This window comes from Hemiscyllium ocellatum, chromosome 22 (assembly GCF_020745735.1).
Source record: "Hemiscyllium ocellatum isolate sHemOce1 chromosome 22, sHemOce1.pat.X.cur, whole genome shotgun sequence".
Taxonomy (NCBI): Eukaryota; Metazoa; Chordata; class Chondrichthyes; order Orectolobiformes; family Hemiscylliidae; genus Hemiscyllium; species Hemiscyllium ocellatum.
The window spans coordinates 51,095,281-51,111,578 of record NC_083422.1 but is presented as its reverse complement, the minus strand read 5'-3'; the positions used below and the strand labels follow the sequence as shown (position 1 = coordinate 51,111,578).

At 44.0% G+C, this 16,298-nt stretch overlaps 1 protein-coding gene across 1 annotated transcript in view; it reads right to left on the bottom strand.

The window, feature by feature from the left end:
• Positions 1 to 16,298, bottom strand: part of LOC132826521 (ankyrin repeat domain-containing protein 2-like) — a 31,314-nt gene that overhangs the window by 11,958 nt on the left and 3,058 nt on the right. Inside the window, exons 2-4 of the mRNA XM_060842487.1 lie at positions 16,169 to 16,273; positions 10,629 to 10,778; positions 2,813 to 2,920 (exon numbers count right to left, since the gene is read on the bottom strand). Of these exons, the coding sequence (XP_060698470.1) occupies positions 2,813 to 2,920; positions 10,629 to 10,778; positions 16,169 to 16,273 (363 nt within the window). The remainder of the gene's footprint in view (positions 1 to 2,812; positions 2,921 to 10,628; positions 10,779 to 16,168; positions 16,274 to 16,298) is intronic.

Genomic DNA, 16,298 nt, shown 5'->3' with positions numbered 1-16,298 from the left:
TGGCCAATTCAGAGATTCTGAGTCCAGATGGGCCAATGGGCTGAGAAGTGGCAGATGGATTTTAGTTCAGATATATGCAAGGTGCTGCATTTTGGGAAAGCAAATCTTAGCAGGACTTATACACTTAATGGTAAGGTCTGAGGGAGTGTTACTGAACAAAGAGACCTTGGAGTGCAGGTTCATAGCTCCTTGAAAGTGGAGTCGCAGGTAGATAGGATAGTGAAGGAGGCGTTTGGAATGCTTTCCTTTATTGGTCAGAGTATTGAGTACAGGAGTTGGGATGTCATGTTGTGGCTGTACAGAACATTGGTTAGGCCACTTTTGGAATATTGCGTGCAATTCTGATCTCCTTCCTATCGAAAGGATGTTGTGAAACTTGAAAGGGTTCAGTAAAGATTTACAAGGGTGTTGTCAGGGTTGGAGGATTTGAGCTATAGGGAGAGGTTGAATAGGTTGGGGCTATTTTTCCTGGAGCATCAGACGCTCAGGGGTGACCTTATGGAGGTTTATAAAATCATGAGGGGCATGGATAGGATAAATAGATAAAGTCTCTTCCCTGGGGTAGGGGAATCCAGAACTAGAGGGCGTAGGTTTAGGGTGAGAGGGGAAAGATATAAAAGAGACCTAAGGGCAACATTTTCACACAGAGAGTGGTGCATGTATGGAATAAGCTGCCAGAGGGAAGTGGTGGAGGCTGGTACAATTACAGCATTTAAAAGGCACCTGGTTTGGGTATGCGAATAAGAAGGGTTCGGAGGGATATGGGCTGGATGCTGGCAGGTGGGACTAGATTGGGTTGGGATATCTGGTTGGCATGGACGGGTTGGACCAAAGGGTCTGTTTCCATGCTGTACATCTCCATGACTCTATGAATCTACAACACGCTAAGAAAGACTGTAACCACATGTGGTCTTTGGATGGATGTAAACTGAAGGCGATTTGTGGGGAATGTGGGTATTTTTGACAAATACGACAAGTTCAGTTTTTTCTGATGCTAACTTACTTCAATTTCCTGTTACTTCAATCATATATCACTATCCCCACCACACTCTACCCAGTTGCCTCAACAACACCACGTCAATGAGGAGCAGGGCAGTCAATTCCTCAACAAATGTCACAAAAAAGAACAGATTATTTGCTCTTTTTCACACGGCTGCTCATGGGAGCTTACTGGAATTTCTGTATCACAGCTGTGACTGCTGCACACTTCAAAACCAATTCACCAGCTGTGAACCTTGTAAGCTCCATCATTTTTTTCACTACGTCTCTGTGAGGTGCCTTGTGATGGTTTTCTACGCTATCAGGTGCTAAGTAAATGCAGGTTGTTGTGTCAGCGAAGAAGGGCATTGCAACCAAACACGCTTATGCCCTTAAGTGGCCTCACCCTTCTTCATAATCTCCACCAGCCCCACGACTTTCCAAAGTCCTAGTGCCCCTCCAATTACAGCCTCTCACATTTTGGCCGTTCTCCTTGACCACATTGGCTGCCATGCCTTCAGCTTCTTGGACACTAACCCTACCCATGCCTCCCTGGCCCCCTATCTCTCTCCCTATTCCTTGGGGAAATAGTGATGTCGTGATCATATCACCAGACTGGTCATTCCACACCCACAGGCAAATGTCCTGGGGACAAGAAGTTTGATTGGTGGTTGGTGACATCTGAAATCTATAATAATCAAAGCTAGCTTAGTGGTGACCTATGTTCTGCGTACATTTTCCTCATGTTCACCTCTGATGTCTGTGCATGATAGCAGCTTCGAGAACTGGAAGCCAATCCATTGTCACAGCGACCAACATGTCCGGGTGACCATGTAGCTTAAAGGGAATACAGATGGCGAGTGTATAACCACCGTCAATTGTCGTAAAAATTAAGCCATTCAATTCAGTAGTGTCCTTTCAGAAGGCAATCTGCAGGCCTTATCCAGATCCACAACAATGTGGCTGTCTCTTAACTGCTCATTGAGCACTTAGGAATGGCCAATATATGCTGTCACAGCCAGAGACACTCACATCTTACGAACAAGAACAAAAATGCTTCCTTAAACCAACTTCCACAATGAAGTTTACCATCTGTCCGAACATGGCACTTGCCTGGATGGGTGCAGCACCAACAATACTCAAGGAGTTTGACACCATCCAGGACAAAGCAGCTCAGACTTGATTGGCACTGCATCCACAAACATCCACTCCCTCCACCACTGACACTCAGTAGCAGCAGTGTGTGCTGTCTGCAAGATGCGGAAATTCAGAAAGGCTCCTTAGACAGTACCTTCTACACCCATGACCACTCCCATCTAGAAGAATAAGGTCAGCAGATACATGGGAACACCGTCACCTGCAAGACCCCAACCAAACCATCGCTATCTTGTCTTGGAAATATATCATCATTCCTTCACTGTCAGTGGGTTAACATCCTGGAATTCCCTCCCCAAGGTGGGTCTACCTACAACAAATGGACTGCTATAGTTCAAGAAGGCAGCTCACCAACCCCTTCTCAAGGACAACTTGGGATTGGCAATGCGTGCTGGCCTGCCAGTCACATCCCATGAATGCACTGTGTGGTATTTAGCTTGTTAATGCAACTGTGATTGAGATGTTCTACATGAATGTGCTACATGAATGCAAGCTATTGTCGTTGTGATTAATCAGCTGACATTCATGAGCTGAACATTGCATAGATATACTGAGACCCTGCTGGAATGATTCTGAGCTGAGGCCAGGAATAGGTGGAGCTATTAGAATGAGATCCAAAACAAGACACAGGACAAATCAGTCAGGGAAACAGACTGAGGAGATGCAATTTTGCACTGACCTCATCACAGGCATCAGGGCAGCCTCCATCCGTCAGGTACTTCTCGATGATCTTAATCTTTCCTTGTACCGCAGCACTCAAAAACACTGGCACCTCAACTGGACCAGTCTGAAAACACATAATCATCCTCAAAGCTTGGGTCTAGCAATCAGAATCCTTCTCAAACAAAATCCCACCACTTTTCTCCAGACGACAGTCACATCGCTGGGACTCTCCATACACGCTACACAGGCAGAAAGTAATGCACCAAATGATTCAGTTCATAGAATCCCTGCAGTGCGGGAACAGACCATTCGGCCCACCAAGCCCACACCAACCCACAGAAGAGTGTCCCACCCAGACCCACCCCCACCCCGTAACCCTGCATTCCCCTTCACTATCCCACCTAGCCTGTACATCCTTGGACACTATGGTACAAATGAACTTGATCAATTCACCTGACTCGCGTTTCTTTTGACTGTGGGAGGAAACCGGAGCACCCGGAGGAAACCTACACAGACACGGGAGAATGTGCAAATGCCACACAGTCACCCTGAGGGTGGAATCGAACCAGGGTCCCTGGCGCTGAGAGGCAGCAGTGCTAACCACTGAGATACCATGCCACCCAAAAGAGGGGTTGAGGTTTGAGGCAGATCATAGAACATAGAATCCCTACAGTGCAAAAACAGGCCCTTCGGCCCAACCAGGCCACACCAACCCTCGGAAGAGTAACCCGTGCGGATCCATTCCCCTACCCCTGTACTCTACATTTATCCCTGACTAATACACCTAACCTACATATCCCCTGAACACTATGGGCAATTCAGCATGGCCAATTCACCTAACAATCACCCAGCCATGATCTTGTTGGATGGTGAGGCAGGCTTGAGGGGACAGATAGCCCTCCTCCTTTTGGTCTTATGGATTGGCTCAGTCACTTTATAAGTTTTGCAAAAAGTGAATAAGACCAAACTGCAAGAATTAGCAGAGAAGCTGGAATTGGAACTGCCTGTTTTTGTGATGAAAGGAGAGATAATTACAGCAGCAGCTCGGTACTTAAACCATTAGAATCTATAGCAATGGCAAGGATTCAATTGCAAATGAAGCAGCGTGAGTTAGGGGTGAGAGATAAGGAAAGGACAGCAGAAATGAGACAGTTTGAGTTACGATTAAAAGCAGAAGAGAGGGAAAGAGAGAGAGCAGCAGAACAGACAGAAAAAGAGAGAGCAGCAGAAGAGAGGGGGTAAACAGAGCAGCAGAACAGAGAGAAAAAGAGAGAGCAGCAGAAGAGAGGGGGTAAACAGAGCAGCAGAACAGAGAGAAAAAGAGAGAGCAGCAGAAGAGAGGGAAAAAGAGAGTGTTTGAACTTCAAAAACTGACACTTAAAAAGGAAAGTCAGCTTAAAAGGCTGGAGATAAAGGCTGAGGGTAGGCTCACTGAGGAAGTAGTGTGAACCCCTGTGGAAGAGCAGAGAGTTAAAACAGCAAGGTTAGCAGCTGAAGGGGCTGGTGATTGTGAGCTGGTCCTTAAAACATGGTTTGGCTTCCAGAATTAATTTCAGTCCATGAGGGATAGAAATTGGAGGCAAAGAGAAATCCTCATGTGGAAAGGGAAAGGTAGATCTCAGTGACGGTTATAAGGATAACTTACCACAGGGTAAAAAAGAAACTCTTGAGGGAGACAGAGATGTCAAAAAGCTCTGGTGTTTTCAGTGTAATAAAGTGGGTCACACAAAATCACAGTGTTAGTGGGCTAGGAGAAAGTCAGATGTAGGAAAACCAGACAAGCCTGGGAGTTTTGTTGGACTAGGAACAAAAAGCACAAGGGAAGTTAGACAACTGTCACAGACTGTACAAGCTGATCAAAGGTAGAGTAAGGAAGAAGTGACAGATCTGCTTAAAAAATATACATGTGAGGGTAAAGTTTATTCACATAGGCCAGGAGTAGTAGGTAAAGTGGTTACAATATTAAGGGACACAGGATCCACTCAGTCGGTAATGCTGAGGGATGAGGGGATATGTACTCCTGAGGGACTATTGCCAGAAAAGGTGCTGGTAACAGGAATTCATGGTGAGACAAAAAGTGCTCAATTATGTAAAGTGAGGCCAGAGCGTCCAGAGAAGAGTGGAGAATTTGTGGTAGGACAAACTCTCAGCTCCAGGAACACAGTTTGTCCTTGCAAATGATATCGCTGATTCACTGGTAGGAGTGCTGCCTACTCTAGTTGAAAAGCCAGTGGAGATGCAGGCAACTGAAGACCTGGAGAATGTTTATCCAGGACCTTTCCCTGATTGTGTGATTACAGAGCACAAGTTGATGCAGGAGGGATTGAAAGACACAAATAAAGAAGATGACATAGTGTTATCCGAAACTTTCTTTGATCCGATAAGTGGGACACAGAAGGAGCAAATAGGTAAACTTGCAAGTATCTTTAGCTCTGCTAAGCTGATGGAATTACAGCAGAAAGATGAAAACTTAAAACAACTATTTCAAAGGGCATTTACAGAGAAGGAGAGTGAATGCATCCCTGTGTGTTATTACTTAACAGTTGATGTCTTAATGAGGAAATGGATACCATCACACATTCAAGCAGATGAGAAATGGGCGGGGATTCATCAAATTGATTTTGCCAGTAGGTTTGGAAAGGAGGTACAGTGAGTGGCACATGAGCTACCACTTGAAGGCCATTTAAGGGTGAGAAAAACACAGGCTAAAATACAAAGACATTTTTTACTGGGCTGTACAACACAAAGATGCAGTTGAAGTTTGCCAGACACATCATACATGTCAGCTAGTCAGAAAACTACAGACAGTAATAAAACCTGCACCATTAATACCTATTCCAGCCTTTGAGGAACCATTAACAAGAGTCTTGATTGGTTGCATAGGTCCCCTACCTCAAACAAAAAGTGGGAATAAGTATTTATTAACAATAATGGATGTGTTGACGAGATTTCCAGAGGCAATCCCATTATGCAACATCACAGCTAAAAGGGTTGTAGAAGAATTACTTAAATTTTACTAGATATGGACTGCCAATAGAGATCTAGTAAGATCAAGGATCAAACTTCACATCCAAACTATTCAAGGAGGTCATGGATAACTTGGGAATAAAGCAATTCAAATCTACTGCATACCATCCGGAATTGCAGGGAGCGCTAGAGAGATGGCATCAAACACTAAAGACCATATTGAGGGCTTATAGTCAGGATTATCCAGATGATTGGGATAAGGGGGTTCCATTTATACATTTTGCGATCAGAGGTGCACTGAATGAATCAACCAAATTCAGTCCGTTTGAATTAATTTTTGGGCATGATGTAAGAGGGCCGTTAAAATTGATTAAGGAGAAATTAATAAGTCCAAATTCAGAGACCACCCATTTGGACTATGTGTCAAATATTACAGAATGATTAAATAGAGCTGGAGAGTTGGTTAGGCAGCATTTAAAAGTATCACAGTAGACAATGAAACAGCAAACGGATAAGAAATCACAAATTCACAATTTGCAACTGGGGATAAGGTATTACATCCAGTGACAGGTGAGCCTTTAAAAGCAAGGTTTAGTGGACCTTATCAAATTGAGAAGAAATTGAGTGAGGTGAACTACTTGATAAGGACCCCAGACAGGAAGAAATCTCACAGAGTGGGTCATGGGAATATGCTCAAAAGGTAGTTTGATCGGGAAGGAAAGCCAGAGGAGAAGGTGTTAATGATGACAGCCCAGAAGGAAGAACCAAATTCAGAGGATTCTGAATTGGACATTCCTCAAATCAATTTGAACAATAAGGAAGTTGTCAAAAATTGGGATAAATTATTGAGTTACCTTCCACAAGAAAATCAAAATGACCTGGAAGAGTTTTTACTATCACATGGGGAGATTTGCGGAAATGAACTAGGAAGTACTAAACTAATTGTACATGATGTAGATATAGGAGATAGTGTTCCGATTAAGCAATGTCCTTATAGGCATAACCCTCTAAAGTTGGCACAGGTTCAGAAGGAGATAGAGCGCATGCTCCAGGATGGCATAATCCAAGTGAGTTACAGTAACTGGATCTCACCCATAGCTGAAAATGTGTTGCTGGAAAAGCGCAGCAGGTCAGGCAGCATCCAAGGAGCAGGAGAATCGACATTTCGGGCATAAGCCCTTCTTCAGGAATTTTCACACATTTTCAGCTCTGATCTCCAGCATCTGCAGTCCTCACTTTCTCCTAGTGAATCTCACCCATAGTCATGGTGCCAAAGCCAGATGGTACCTAACGGTTATGTGTGGACTATATCAAAGTCAATGCCATTACAAAGACTGTTGCATACTCCATTCCATGGTTGGAGGACTGTGTCGAAAAAGTGGGACAAGCAACTTACATTTCTAAGTTGGAGTTGTTCAGAGGCTACTGACAAGTACCTCTGTCAGAGAGAGCAAAGGCAATTTTGGCTTTCTTATTTCCAAATGGACTATATCAGTTCAAAGTCATGCCAGTTAGTATGAAAAATGTTCTGGCCATATTTCAGAGACTGACTAATGAGGTCATTGCCAGATTACCCAACTGTGCAGTGCATATTGATGACCTGGTGATTTTTAGTCATGCATGGAAGGAACATTTATCTGACTTTTTGATCAACTTTGGAAGGCCGACTTGGTGGTAAACCTGGCTAAAAGTGAGTTTGCCAAAGCCCAAGTCACCTTCCTGGGCCATGTTATTGGACATGGACAAATGGCCCCACGAGATGCGAAAATGAAAATAATTTCCCACACTGTCGATGATAAAAGCAGCTCTACGGTTCCTGGAATTGAGTGGATTTTACTGAAAGTTTGTGTAGAACTTTAGCAGTGTGGCTGCTCCACTCACCGAATTGTTAAAAAAGGGCAAGAAGTTTCAGTGGACAGCAGACAGTCAAAAGGCATTTGACAGCCTAAAAGCTGTGTTAACTACTGCCCGAGTATTAGCTACCCGGATTACATGAAATCTTTCGAGGTGGCTATCGATGCCAGTGATGTGGGTGTCGGTGCGATGCTCCTGCAGGAGGATGACAAGGGAATAGAAAGACCCATCGGATATTTTTCCAGGAAGTTGAATGTTCATCATCAGAAATATTCAACAGTGGAGAGACTTTAAGCTTGGTGTTTATATTACAGCAATGCATCTGAGACAATCGTATACACCGATCACAACCCATTGACATTTGTTGGAAAACTTAACGGCAAAAATGCCAGACTGTTTAGATGGAGCTTGTTGTTGTAGCCATTCAATTTGACAATTGGGATGTGGCAGGTCGCGAAAATGTGATTGCTGATGCGTTATTGAGACTCGAATGAGATACGGAGGTGTTCAGTAGTGGGTGTGCCGTGGCCTGAATTTGCATGTGGTTGTGCATGTTTGCATGTTTATAGTTAGAATAGTGTATATGTGTGTTTAGAATATTAACCGGGGTTTTGGAGGGTTAAAAATGAAGCCATCTTTTGGTATTGATGGTTCTTTTTTTTAAAAGGGGAGGTGTCACAAAGCTAGTTCCTTTTTTTCTAAAAGTTGTTCCTTGGCTCAAGGAGTCTCTGCCCTTGATTTTTTTCAGAGGGGTAATAAACCGGGCCGGGCTCCGATCAGTCTGGTTTGGTACAGAGATGAAAAGGATTTTGAGAGGCCTTTTGCTTATATGTAAACAGATGAGACTTCAGGCCAAAGTGGTCATGGTTTAGAAATGACTGTACAATGAAAGGAGACTGGTCAGATCTCTAGCTGAGCTGAGCAGTTTAGTTCAGTCCGGAACTGGTTGAAAGTTCGACAGTGAGATATTGTGGAAACTCTCTCTCTCCTTCTAACTTCAACCTGTAAGCATCTGACCCATTTTTGTACTGTGTTTTAAATGGAGTTTGCTTATTGGGACTGTTGTATATATTCGGAACAGCATACTTAAGTCTAGTTTGGATAGATTGAGTTCTGTAGGGGTTCTATATTCTGTTCTTTGTGTTCCATTGCGTAATTTTGTGAATAGATTTTTTTTTGTCTATTTTAAACTGATAGTCAACCTCGCTAACTTAATCTGGGTAATTTTACTGTACACTTACCGAAGCAAATTGCAAAGTTATAGTCTGGGCTGCCTGATTAAGAATATCTGGCCTATTCCATAACACTGGTCTGACCTAGCCCTGAACACTGTTTTGTCAAACAGCAGGCCAGTTCTAATTATTATATAACATCGTGGGATATAGATAAAGTAGTGTTACTTCTGCAATTATAATTACTTATGCAAGGTAAATGAACTCAGACCAGTGTACAATTGTTTCAACCAGGAGCTGAGTAAACAAGAATGAAAACTATGTGAAGGAAATATATAATTGTTTTCACATTAGCTAAAATGTGCACACAAGAATGAAACGTGCCTGCAAACAATGGTAGAGGATACAGACAATAGATAGGGTGCTGTGAGGATGTAGGTTAATCCAGATATGCCTGTACAAACAGGAGTTATAAGCATCTGTTTCCCACTTCTGCAAAAACAAAAAAAAACAAACCCCAATTAAAAGGCCATTAGGTTCAATATGGTTGAGGAATGGGAGGAAATGTCACAAGTAGGGGAAATAAATAGCAGTGAAGGAAGATATACCTAACAGTGGACCACAGCAGGATGTGGTGAAATGGCCAAGTAAAACTTGTACTTTGTTATGTACAAGACCAGATAAGGCAGGAGATAAACAATAGTAATGGGCACCGGGTTTGAAGTAGTGAATCCTATATAAGATATGTACTTGCTAAACTCTGTGTGTCTACTTTAGGCACCACGCTTGCAAGCGTATAATAAACATACTGATTGCTTCAGATCTTGTCTCGGACTGAAATTATTGAAGTGAGTGAGCTTCGTTGCTCACAACATCAATGTCCAAAGATGTGCAGTTTTGGTGCATTGGCCATGTTTAACTGCCCATAGCATCCAGAGATGTGCAGGCTGGGTGGATTAACCATGGAAAGTGCAGAATAACAGGGATAGACTCGGGGGGTGGGTCTGGGTGAGATGCTCTGTGGAGGGTTGGTGTGGATCTGATGGGCCGCATGGCTTGCTTCCTCACTGGAGGGATTCTAGGATTCTATTCTGTGATCAATCTGTCAACCAACATCACTCAAAAGCAGAATGTCTGGCCATTCATTACGTGGCTCTGTGTGGGAGCTTCCTGCGTGTAAATTATTAGCCATGTCAACTGTGATGCCCTTTCGTTGGCCAGAAAATACTTTGAGATGGCTGGAATCCATGAAAAGCACTAAATAAATGCAAGTCTGACACTCCTTCAGTCATAAATTCCACCCCCTCTGATGTTTTGCCACATATACCCCCCTCATGATTAAAACAATAGAAAGAGTAAAGGGAGCTTTACTTTGTATCTAATCCTGTTCTGCATCCTGTCCCCTCTCTTCTTCACGAGCCAGAAGTGATGATAATCCACAATATTTAGCAACTTGCCCTAACTCTAATCTTGAAGCTTTCCTGAACCTTGCTCCTATTTGGCAGAAGTGGGTACTGCAGATGCTGGAGTTTAGAATCAAGATTAGAGTGGTGCTGAAAAGCACAGCAGGCCAGGCAGCATCCGAGGAGCAGGAAAATCAACGTTACGGGCAAAAGCCCTTCATCAGGATCTTGATGAAGGGCTTTTGCCCGCAACATTGATGTTCCTGCTCCTCGGATGCTGCCTGACGTGCTGTGTTTTTCCAGCACCCCTTCCTCCTATTTTGCTACAGGCAATAATTGATGTCACCTCAACAAACTGGAGGACTGACATTGGGAGTGTTAAGATTTCATTCACTGGTAATTTTTGAGCTTTGTATCTGTTAAACTATCCACTCACAATTTCCTCTGGTTCCTTCTCCGGCTCTGGAGCTGGGATTTTCTTTTTGTTCTTCTTTCTCTTTCGAAGCTGAATTAAATTTTCGATTCCTCCGAGATCGATTATTTCTTGACGCAGGTCCCTTGAAGTCTTTCTCACTCTTTCTTCACCCTGCGATGTTATTGAAGGAGAACAGAACAATCATCAGAGTGGCCTTGGCCATCATTCCCAGCTCCCAGTCTCCACAGCAAAATGCACTTTAACCTTGGACGGGAAACAAGGAGAGGGGGTACACCAACTTCATACGGGAAAGTGAGTGGAGAAGGGATCAAGGGGGAAAGCGGGGAATAAGAAAGGGAAATGAAAAGGAGTAAAGGATTTTGACTACTTTGGATGGAACAGTGTAGAGGGAACTTTACTCTGTATCTAACCGCATGTTACACCTATTCTCGGAGTATTTGATGAGAAGGCATATAGAGAGCTTTACTCTGGATCTAACTGCATGTTGTACCTGTTCCGGGAGTATTTAATGAGACAGCGTAGAGAGAGCTTTACTTTGTATCTAACTGCATTCTATACCTGTCCAGAGAGTGTTTGATGAGACAGCATTGAGAGAGCTTTACTCTGTATCTAACCCCATGTTGCACCTGTTCTGGGAGTGTTTGATGAGACAACGTACAGAGAGCTTTACTCTGAATCTAACCCCACGCTGTACCTGTCCTGGGAGTATTTGATGGGAGCAATGTGGAGGGAGCTTTGTTTTTAGTTTAAGAAACAGGGGGAGTTTTGTTTTCAGGTTTAAAGAGTAAAAAGAGTATTAAATTCAATTTAAGAGAGTAGGGGGAACTTTACTCTGAATCTGACCCCATGCTGTACCTGTCCTAGGAACACTTGATAGGGACAGTGGAGACAGAGTATCACTCTTTACCCCCATGTCGAGGGAACTTTATATTCTGTTTTAAAAAGGTAGAGGAAGCTTTACTCTGCATCTAGCCCCCTGCAGTCCTGTCCTGGAAGTGTTTGATGGGGACCGTATTGCAGGAACTCTCCTTTCAGTCTAAAGGAATAGAGGGAGCTTTACTTTGTATTTAACACCATGCTATCAGTGTCATGTGAGTGTTTCACAGAGACAGTATAGAGAGAGTGTTACTTTCGGCTTGCTTTCAATTTAAAAGAGTATAGGGAGCTTTACTCTGTATCTAACACCATGCTATACCTGTCCTGGGAATGGTTCATTAGGACAGTGTAGGGAGAGCTTAACTTTCAGTTTAAAGGTGTAGAAGGATCTTTACTCGATACATAACCCTGTGCTGCACTGTCCTTGATGTATTTGATGGGGACAGTGTAGAGGAGACTTTAACTCATGGTTAAAACAGTAGAAAGAGTAAAAAGAGCTTTACTGTGTATCTAATCCAGTTCTGAACCTGTCCTCCAAGTATTTGAGGGGGACAGTGGAAGTGGAGTGTCACCCTGTATCTAAGCCCATGCCTGGAAAGCACTCGGAACTGAAACCCCAGCCAAAGAAACAAAACCTGCCCCATTCTCCAGCTCTGTCATTCTCGATTGTGTGAAGATAGAAATGCTGAGTATTTCTGCTCCCGTTAGGTCCCTCTGGCTGACTGACTATATAAATGTCACCTTGGACAAATAAACCTTCAGGGAGCTATGGTGACAGCTGACATTTCAGGTATTAATCCATCAATGCCAAGCCTCCACGGCTCTCACGATGAGCTTATTTAAAATCGGTATTTGACATGCCACACTCAGAGGTTTGTAACATGTGCCAGAAACAAAACTCTCGGGAGTTCTTTGTCACGTCCTGGCACCAGCCCAGTTTTCTTCTGGTCACTGAAAGTTTCACTGTCCTTGGAAAACTTTATTTCCTTCGTCACGAATACAGAGGCTAGCTCAGGATTATGAGCTGCCTATCTCAGACTGAGGTGAGAGAAAACCTCTTCACTCGGAAAGTTGTAAATCTTTGCAACGTTTAACTCCCGAGATCGATTGATGACTGGAAACAGAGGGATTTATGGATTACTTGGCAAAGTGGGATTGAAGTGAAAGATCATTCTCTCCATCAGACATCTCTCAGAGGGCTGAGTCATGTTACCTACTCGTGCTGTTGTAACTCGTACGCTTTTGAAAATTATTGTAATCCCCTCAAACGGGGAGAGGTCAGTGCCGAGGAGTTGGAACAAGGAGTCATAGAGTCACAGAGATGTACAGCACAGAAACAGACCCCTTGGCCCAACTTGTCCATGCCGACCAGATATCCCAAACTAATCTAGCCCCATTTTCCAGCATTTAGCCCATATTCCTCTAAACCCTTCCTTTTAAATGCTGTAATTGTACCAGCCTCCACCACTTCCTCTGGCAGCTCTCATTCCACACATTTTGACATTCCAGGTGTCAGCTGTTCCCACTTGGGCAAAGTGACCGTGATGCTGTTGGATTATCGTCAAAACCTCAGTTTTGTTCATGAAAATGCTCTGTGGAATGAACGCTGTTGTCCTTACCCAGTCTTGGACTACATGTGTCTCCAATCCCTCACCAAAGTGCTGCCATCTGACGGGGCTGAGCATGGGGTGGCACGGCGGCTCAGTGGCTAGCACAGCTGCCTCACAGCGCCAGGGACCCAGGTTCAATTCCAACCTCGGGCGACTCTCTGTGTAGAGTTTGTGCATTCTCCACGTGTCTGAATGGGTTTCCTCTGGGTGCTCCAGTTTGCTCCCACAATCCAAAAGATGTAGATTGGGTTGGGATATCTGGTCGGCATAGACAGGTTGGGCCGAAGGGTCTGTTTCCATGTTGTATATCTCTGTGACTCTATGTGCAGGTTAGGTAAATTGTCCATAGTGTTCAGGGATGTGCATTACTCAGGGGTAAATGTAGAGTAATAGGGTAGAGGAATGGGTGTGGGTGAGTTAATCTTCAGAGGGTCGGTGTGGACTTGTTGGGCCGAAGGGCCTGTATCCACACTGTGGGGATTCTATGATGATTTGGAATCCCCTGCTGCTAAAAAGCCATGGGCTGGTGCCAAAGCATAAGTGTTCGAGGAGAAAACCCAGCAGCACCTTTATCGGGAAACCAGTGGGAAGAAATGCTAGTATTACTTATGTACAGGGAACAAGAGGAGGTCACTCAGCCCCTACACGCCTGCTTCCCCATTCTTTGAGATAGTGGCTCATCTGATTTAAATCTCGACACTACATTCCTGCATATCCCCTGATAATCTTTGATCCCCTTGGTCATCAACAATCTATCTACCTCTGCCTTAAAAATACTTAAGGATTCAGCATCTATTGCCTGTTGAGGAAGGGAATTCCAAAGAGTCCCAGTGGTCTGAGAGCTGTCCAGTGGAGAGAATGATCATTTTAACCCTGTGCTCCCAGGGGAAGAGGCGAACGATGACAATAATCATCTTAACTCTGCCCCGACTAACTGCCCTGACCACAATCTCAGAAGAGGCTCACGCCACTCTCTTGAAAAGTGATCCCACAATTCCAACATCGCAGCCCAGAGGGAGGCCATTTGGCCCATCTTGAGAATGATTTAGAGGAAGGCGTGACTGCCCAAGCAGGAGTCCCGGAGATGAGCAGCGTTTGCATTTTCAGTTCAAACTCGAAGCGAGGAGTTTAGTGTGGAACAGGCTGCTACACTCGATTACCCCCACAATGGACAGGCCCAGCAGTGTAGCAGCTGCAAGTGTTATTGACAGTGGAATAAATACAAAGGTCACCGAATAAATCCCCGTGTCTTAAAACAGCTGTTGAACAAAAGCTGCTGCACACTTAAAGCAACATGCACACTGGTTGGTAGAGGAGTGATGTTGCTGTGACCAGAGGCAGTTTTAAGCTCCCTGATGTTCAGGGAATGCAGTGGAGATTTGTTGGGCTGATTTCTGGGACTTTCCTCTAAGGAGAGATTGAGGAGGCTGGGACTGTGCTCTGTGCAGTTTGGAAGAACGAGAAGTGATCGCCTTCAGTATGGAAAATTGTTACAGAGCCCACCAGACTAGATTCAAGGGGATAGGTTGCATAGAACCAGGTGGCATTGTTTCAGAACAAGAGCAGGTCATTTACGACTGAGCTGAGGAAAAGTTACTTCACTCAGAGCATGGTGAAACTTTAGAGTTCTCTACCCTGGAGACATAGAGTCATACAGCACAGAAACAGCCCCTTCGATCCAACTCGTCCATGCCAACCATGTCCCCAAACTAATCTAATCCCACTTGCCCGCATTTGGCCCAGATCCCTGTAAATAATTCCTATTCATGTGTCTGTCCAAATGTCTTTTAAATGCTGTAATTATATCTGCATCTATCACTTACTCTGGGCAGTTATTCCACATACTGTGTAATAAAGTTGCACCTTAGGTCCCTTTTAAACCTATTCCCTCTCAACTTAAGATTATGCCCCCTAGTTTGAATTCCCCACAACAGAGAAAAGACCTTTGCTATTCACCTTATCCATGCCCTTCATGATATTATAAACCTCTAGAAGATCACCCCTCAGCCTCCTACACTCCATTGAAAGAAATCCCCACCTATCCTTATAACCTAAACCCTCCAGACCCAGTAACATCCCAGTAAATATTTTCTGAACCCTCTCCAATTTAATAATATCCTTCCTAGAGCGAGAGCTGTGGAGGTTCAGTCAATTCAGTTGAAGATAAAGGTTAATAGATTTGTAGTCGTTAATGATATCAAGGGATATGGAGTAATCAGAGGAATATACAGCCATAGAATCAGACAGTATAAACGAGACCCTTCAGTCCATTGAGTTTGTACGCCAAAAATGGGATGGGTGACTGTTAATTTGGAGTTTGCACATTTTTCCCATGACTGCATGAGTTTCCACTGGGTGTTCTGGTTTCCTCCTACAGTCCAAAGATGTGCAGGTCAGGTCGATTAGCCATGGGAATTGCAGGGTTACAGGGATAGCAGGGTGGGATGATCTTCAAAGGGTCAATGTGGACTTGATGGGCCAAATGACATGCATTCCAAACTTAAGGATTTTATGATTCTATTAAATATATACCACTACCTACATTAGTCCCACTTTCCTGCACTAGGCCCATTGCATTGAGGTAAACGACCAGCTATGATCTGGAATGATGGAGCAGGCTTCACAGGACTGAATGGCCCTCTTGCAGTCCTGTGTTTCTGTGATTGCTGTTTCCAAGGGTCTTTGTTGATCTTCTGTAATATTTTGCGCGAGGGGTGATGTATTGGAAGACGCACTGGACTTTTCTTGGTATCCACCCCCAGTTGTGTGTTGGATCGTTTCATTGTGACAATGCTGCCCCAAATGGCAAGGATACTGTGTCACATGACTCACCTTGTCACAACACTGTATCACATGACTCACATTGTAGAAATATTGTCACATGACTCACTGTAGTGTTAGTGTCACATGATTCACATTGTAGAAATGTTGTCACATAACTCACACTGCAACCACACTGTGTCATGTGACCCCAACCTATTGATGTTATTTGATGATTTTCATCCTTCAGAGCTGATTGAATGCACCTCAGTGAAGTGGCTGAGTAACAATTACCTTCACTGCCAGGAATCTGCTGCTTTTAGCTGGCTCCCTGTATTTCTCCTTTTCCAGATCCACTGCGTTCATATCACTGATTGCCACATTGTCACACTTTGGCCTCTAGGAAAATGGAAGAAAGAGGCAT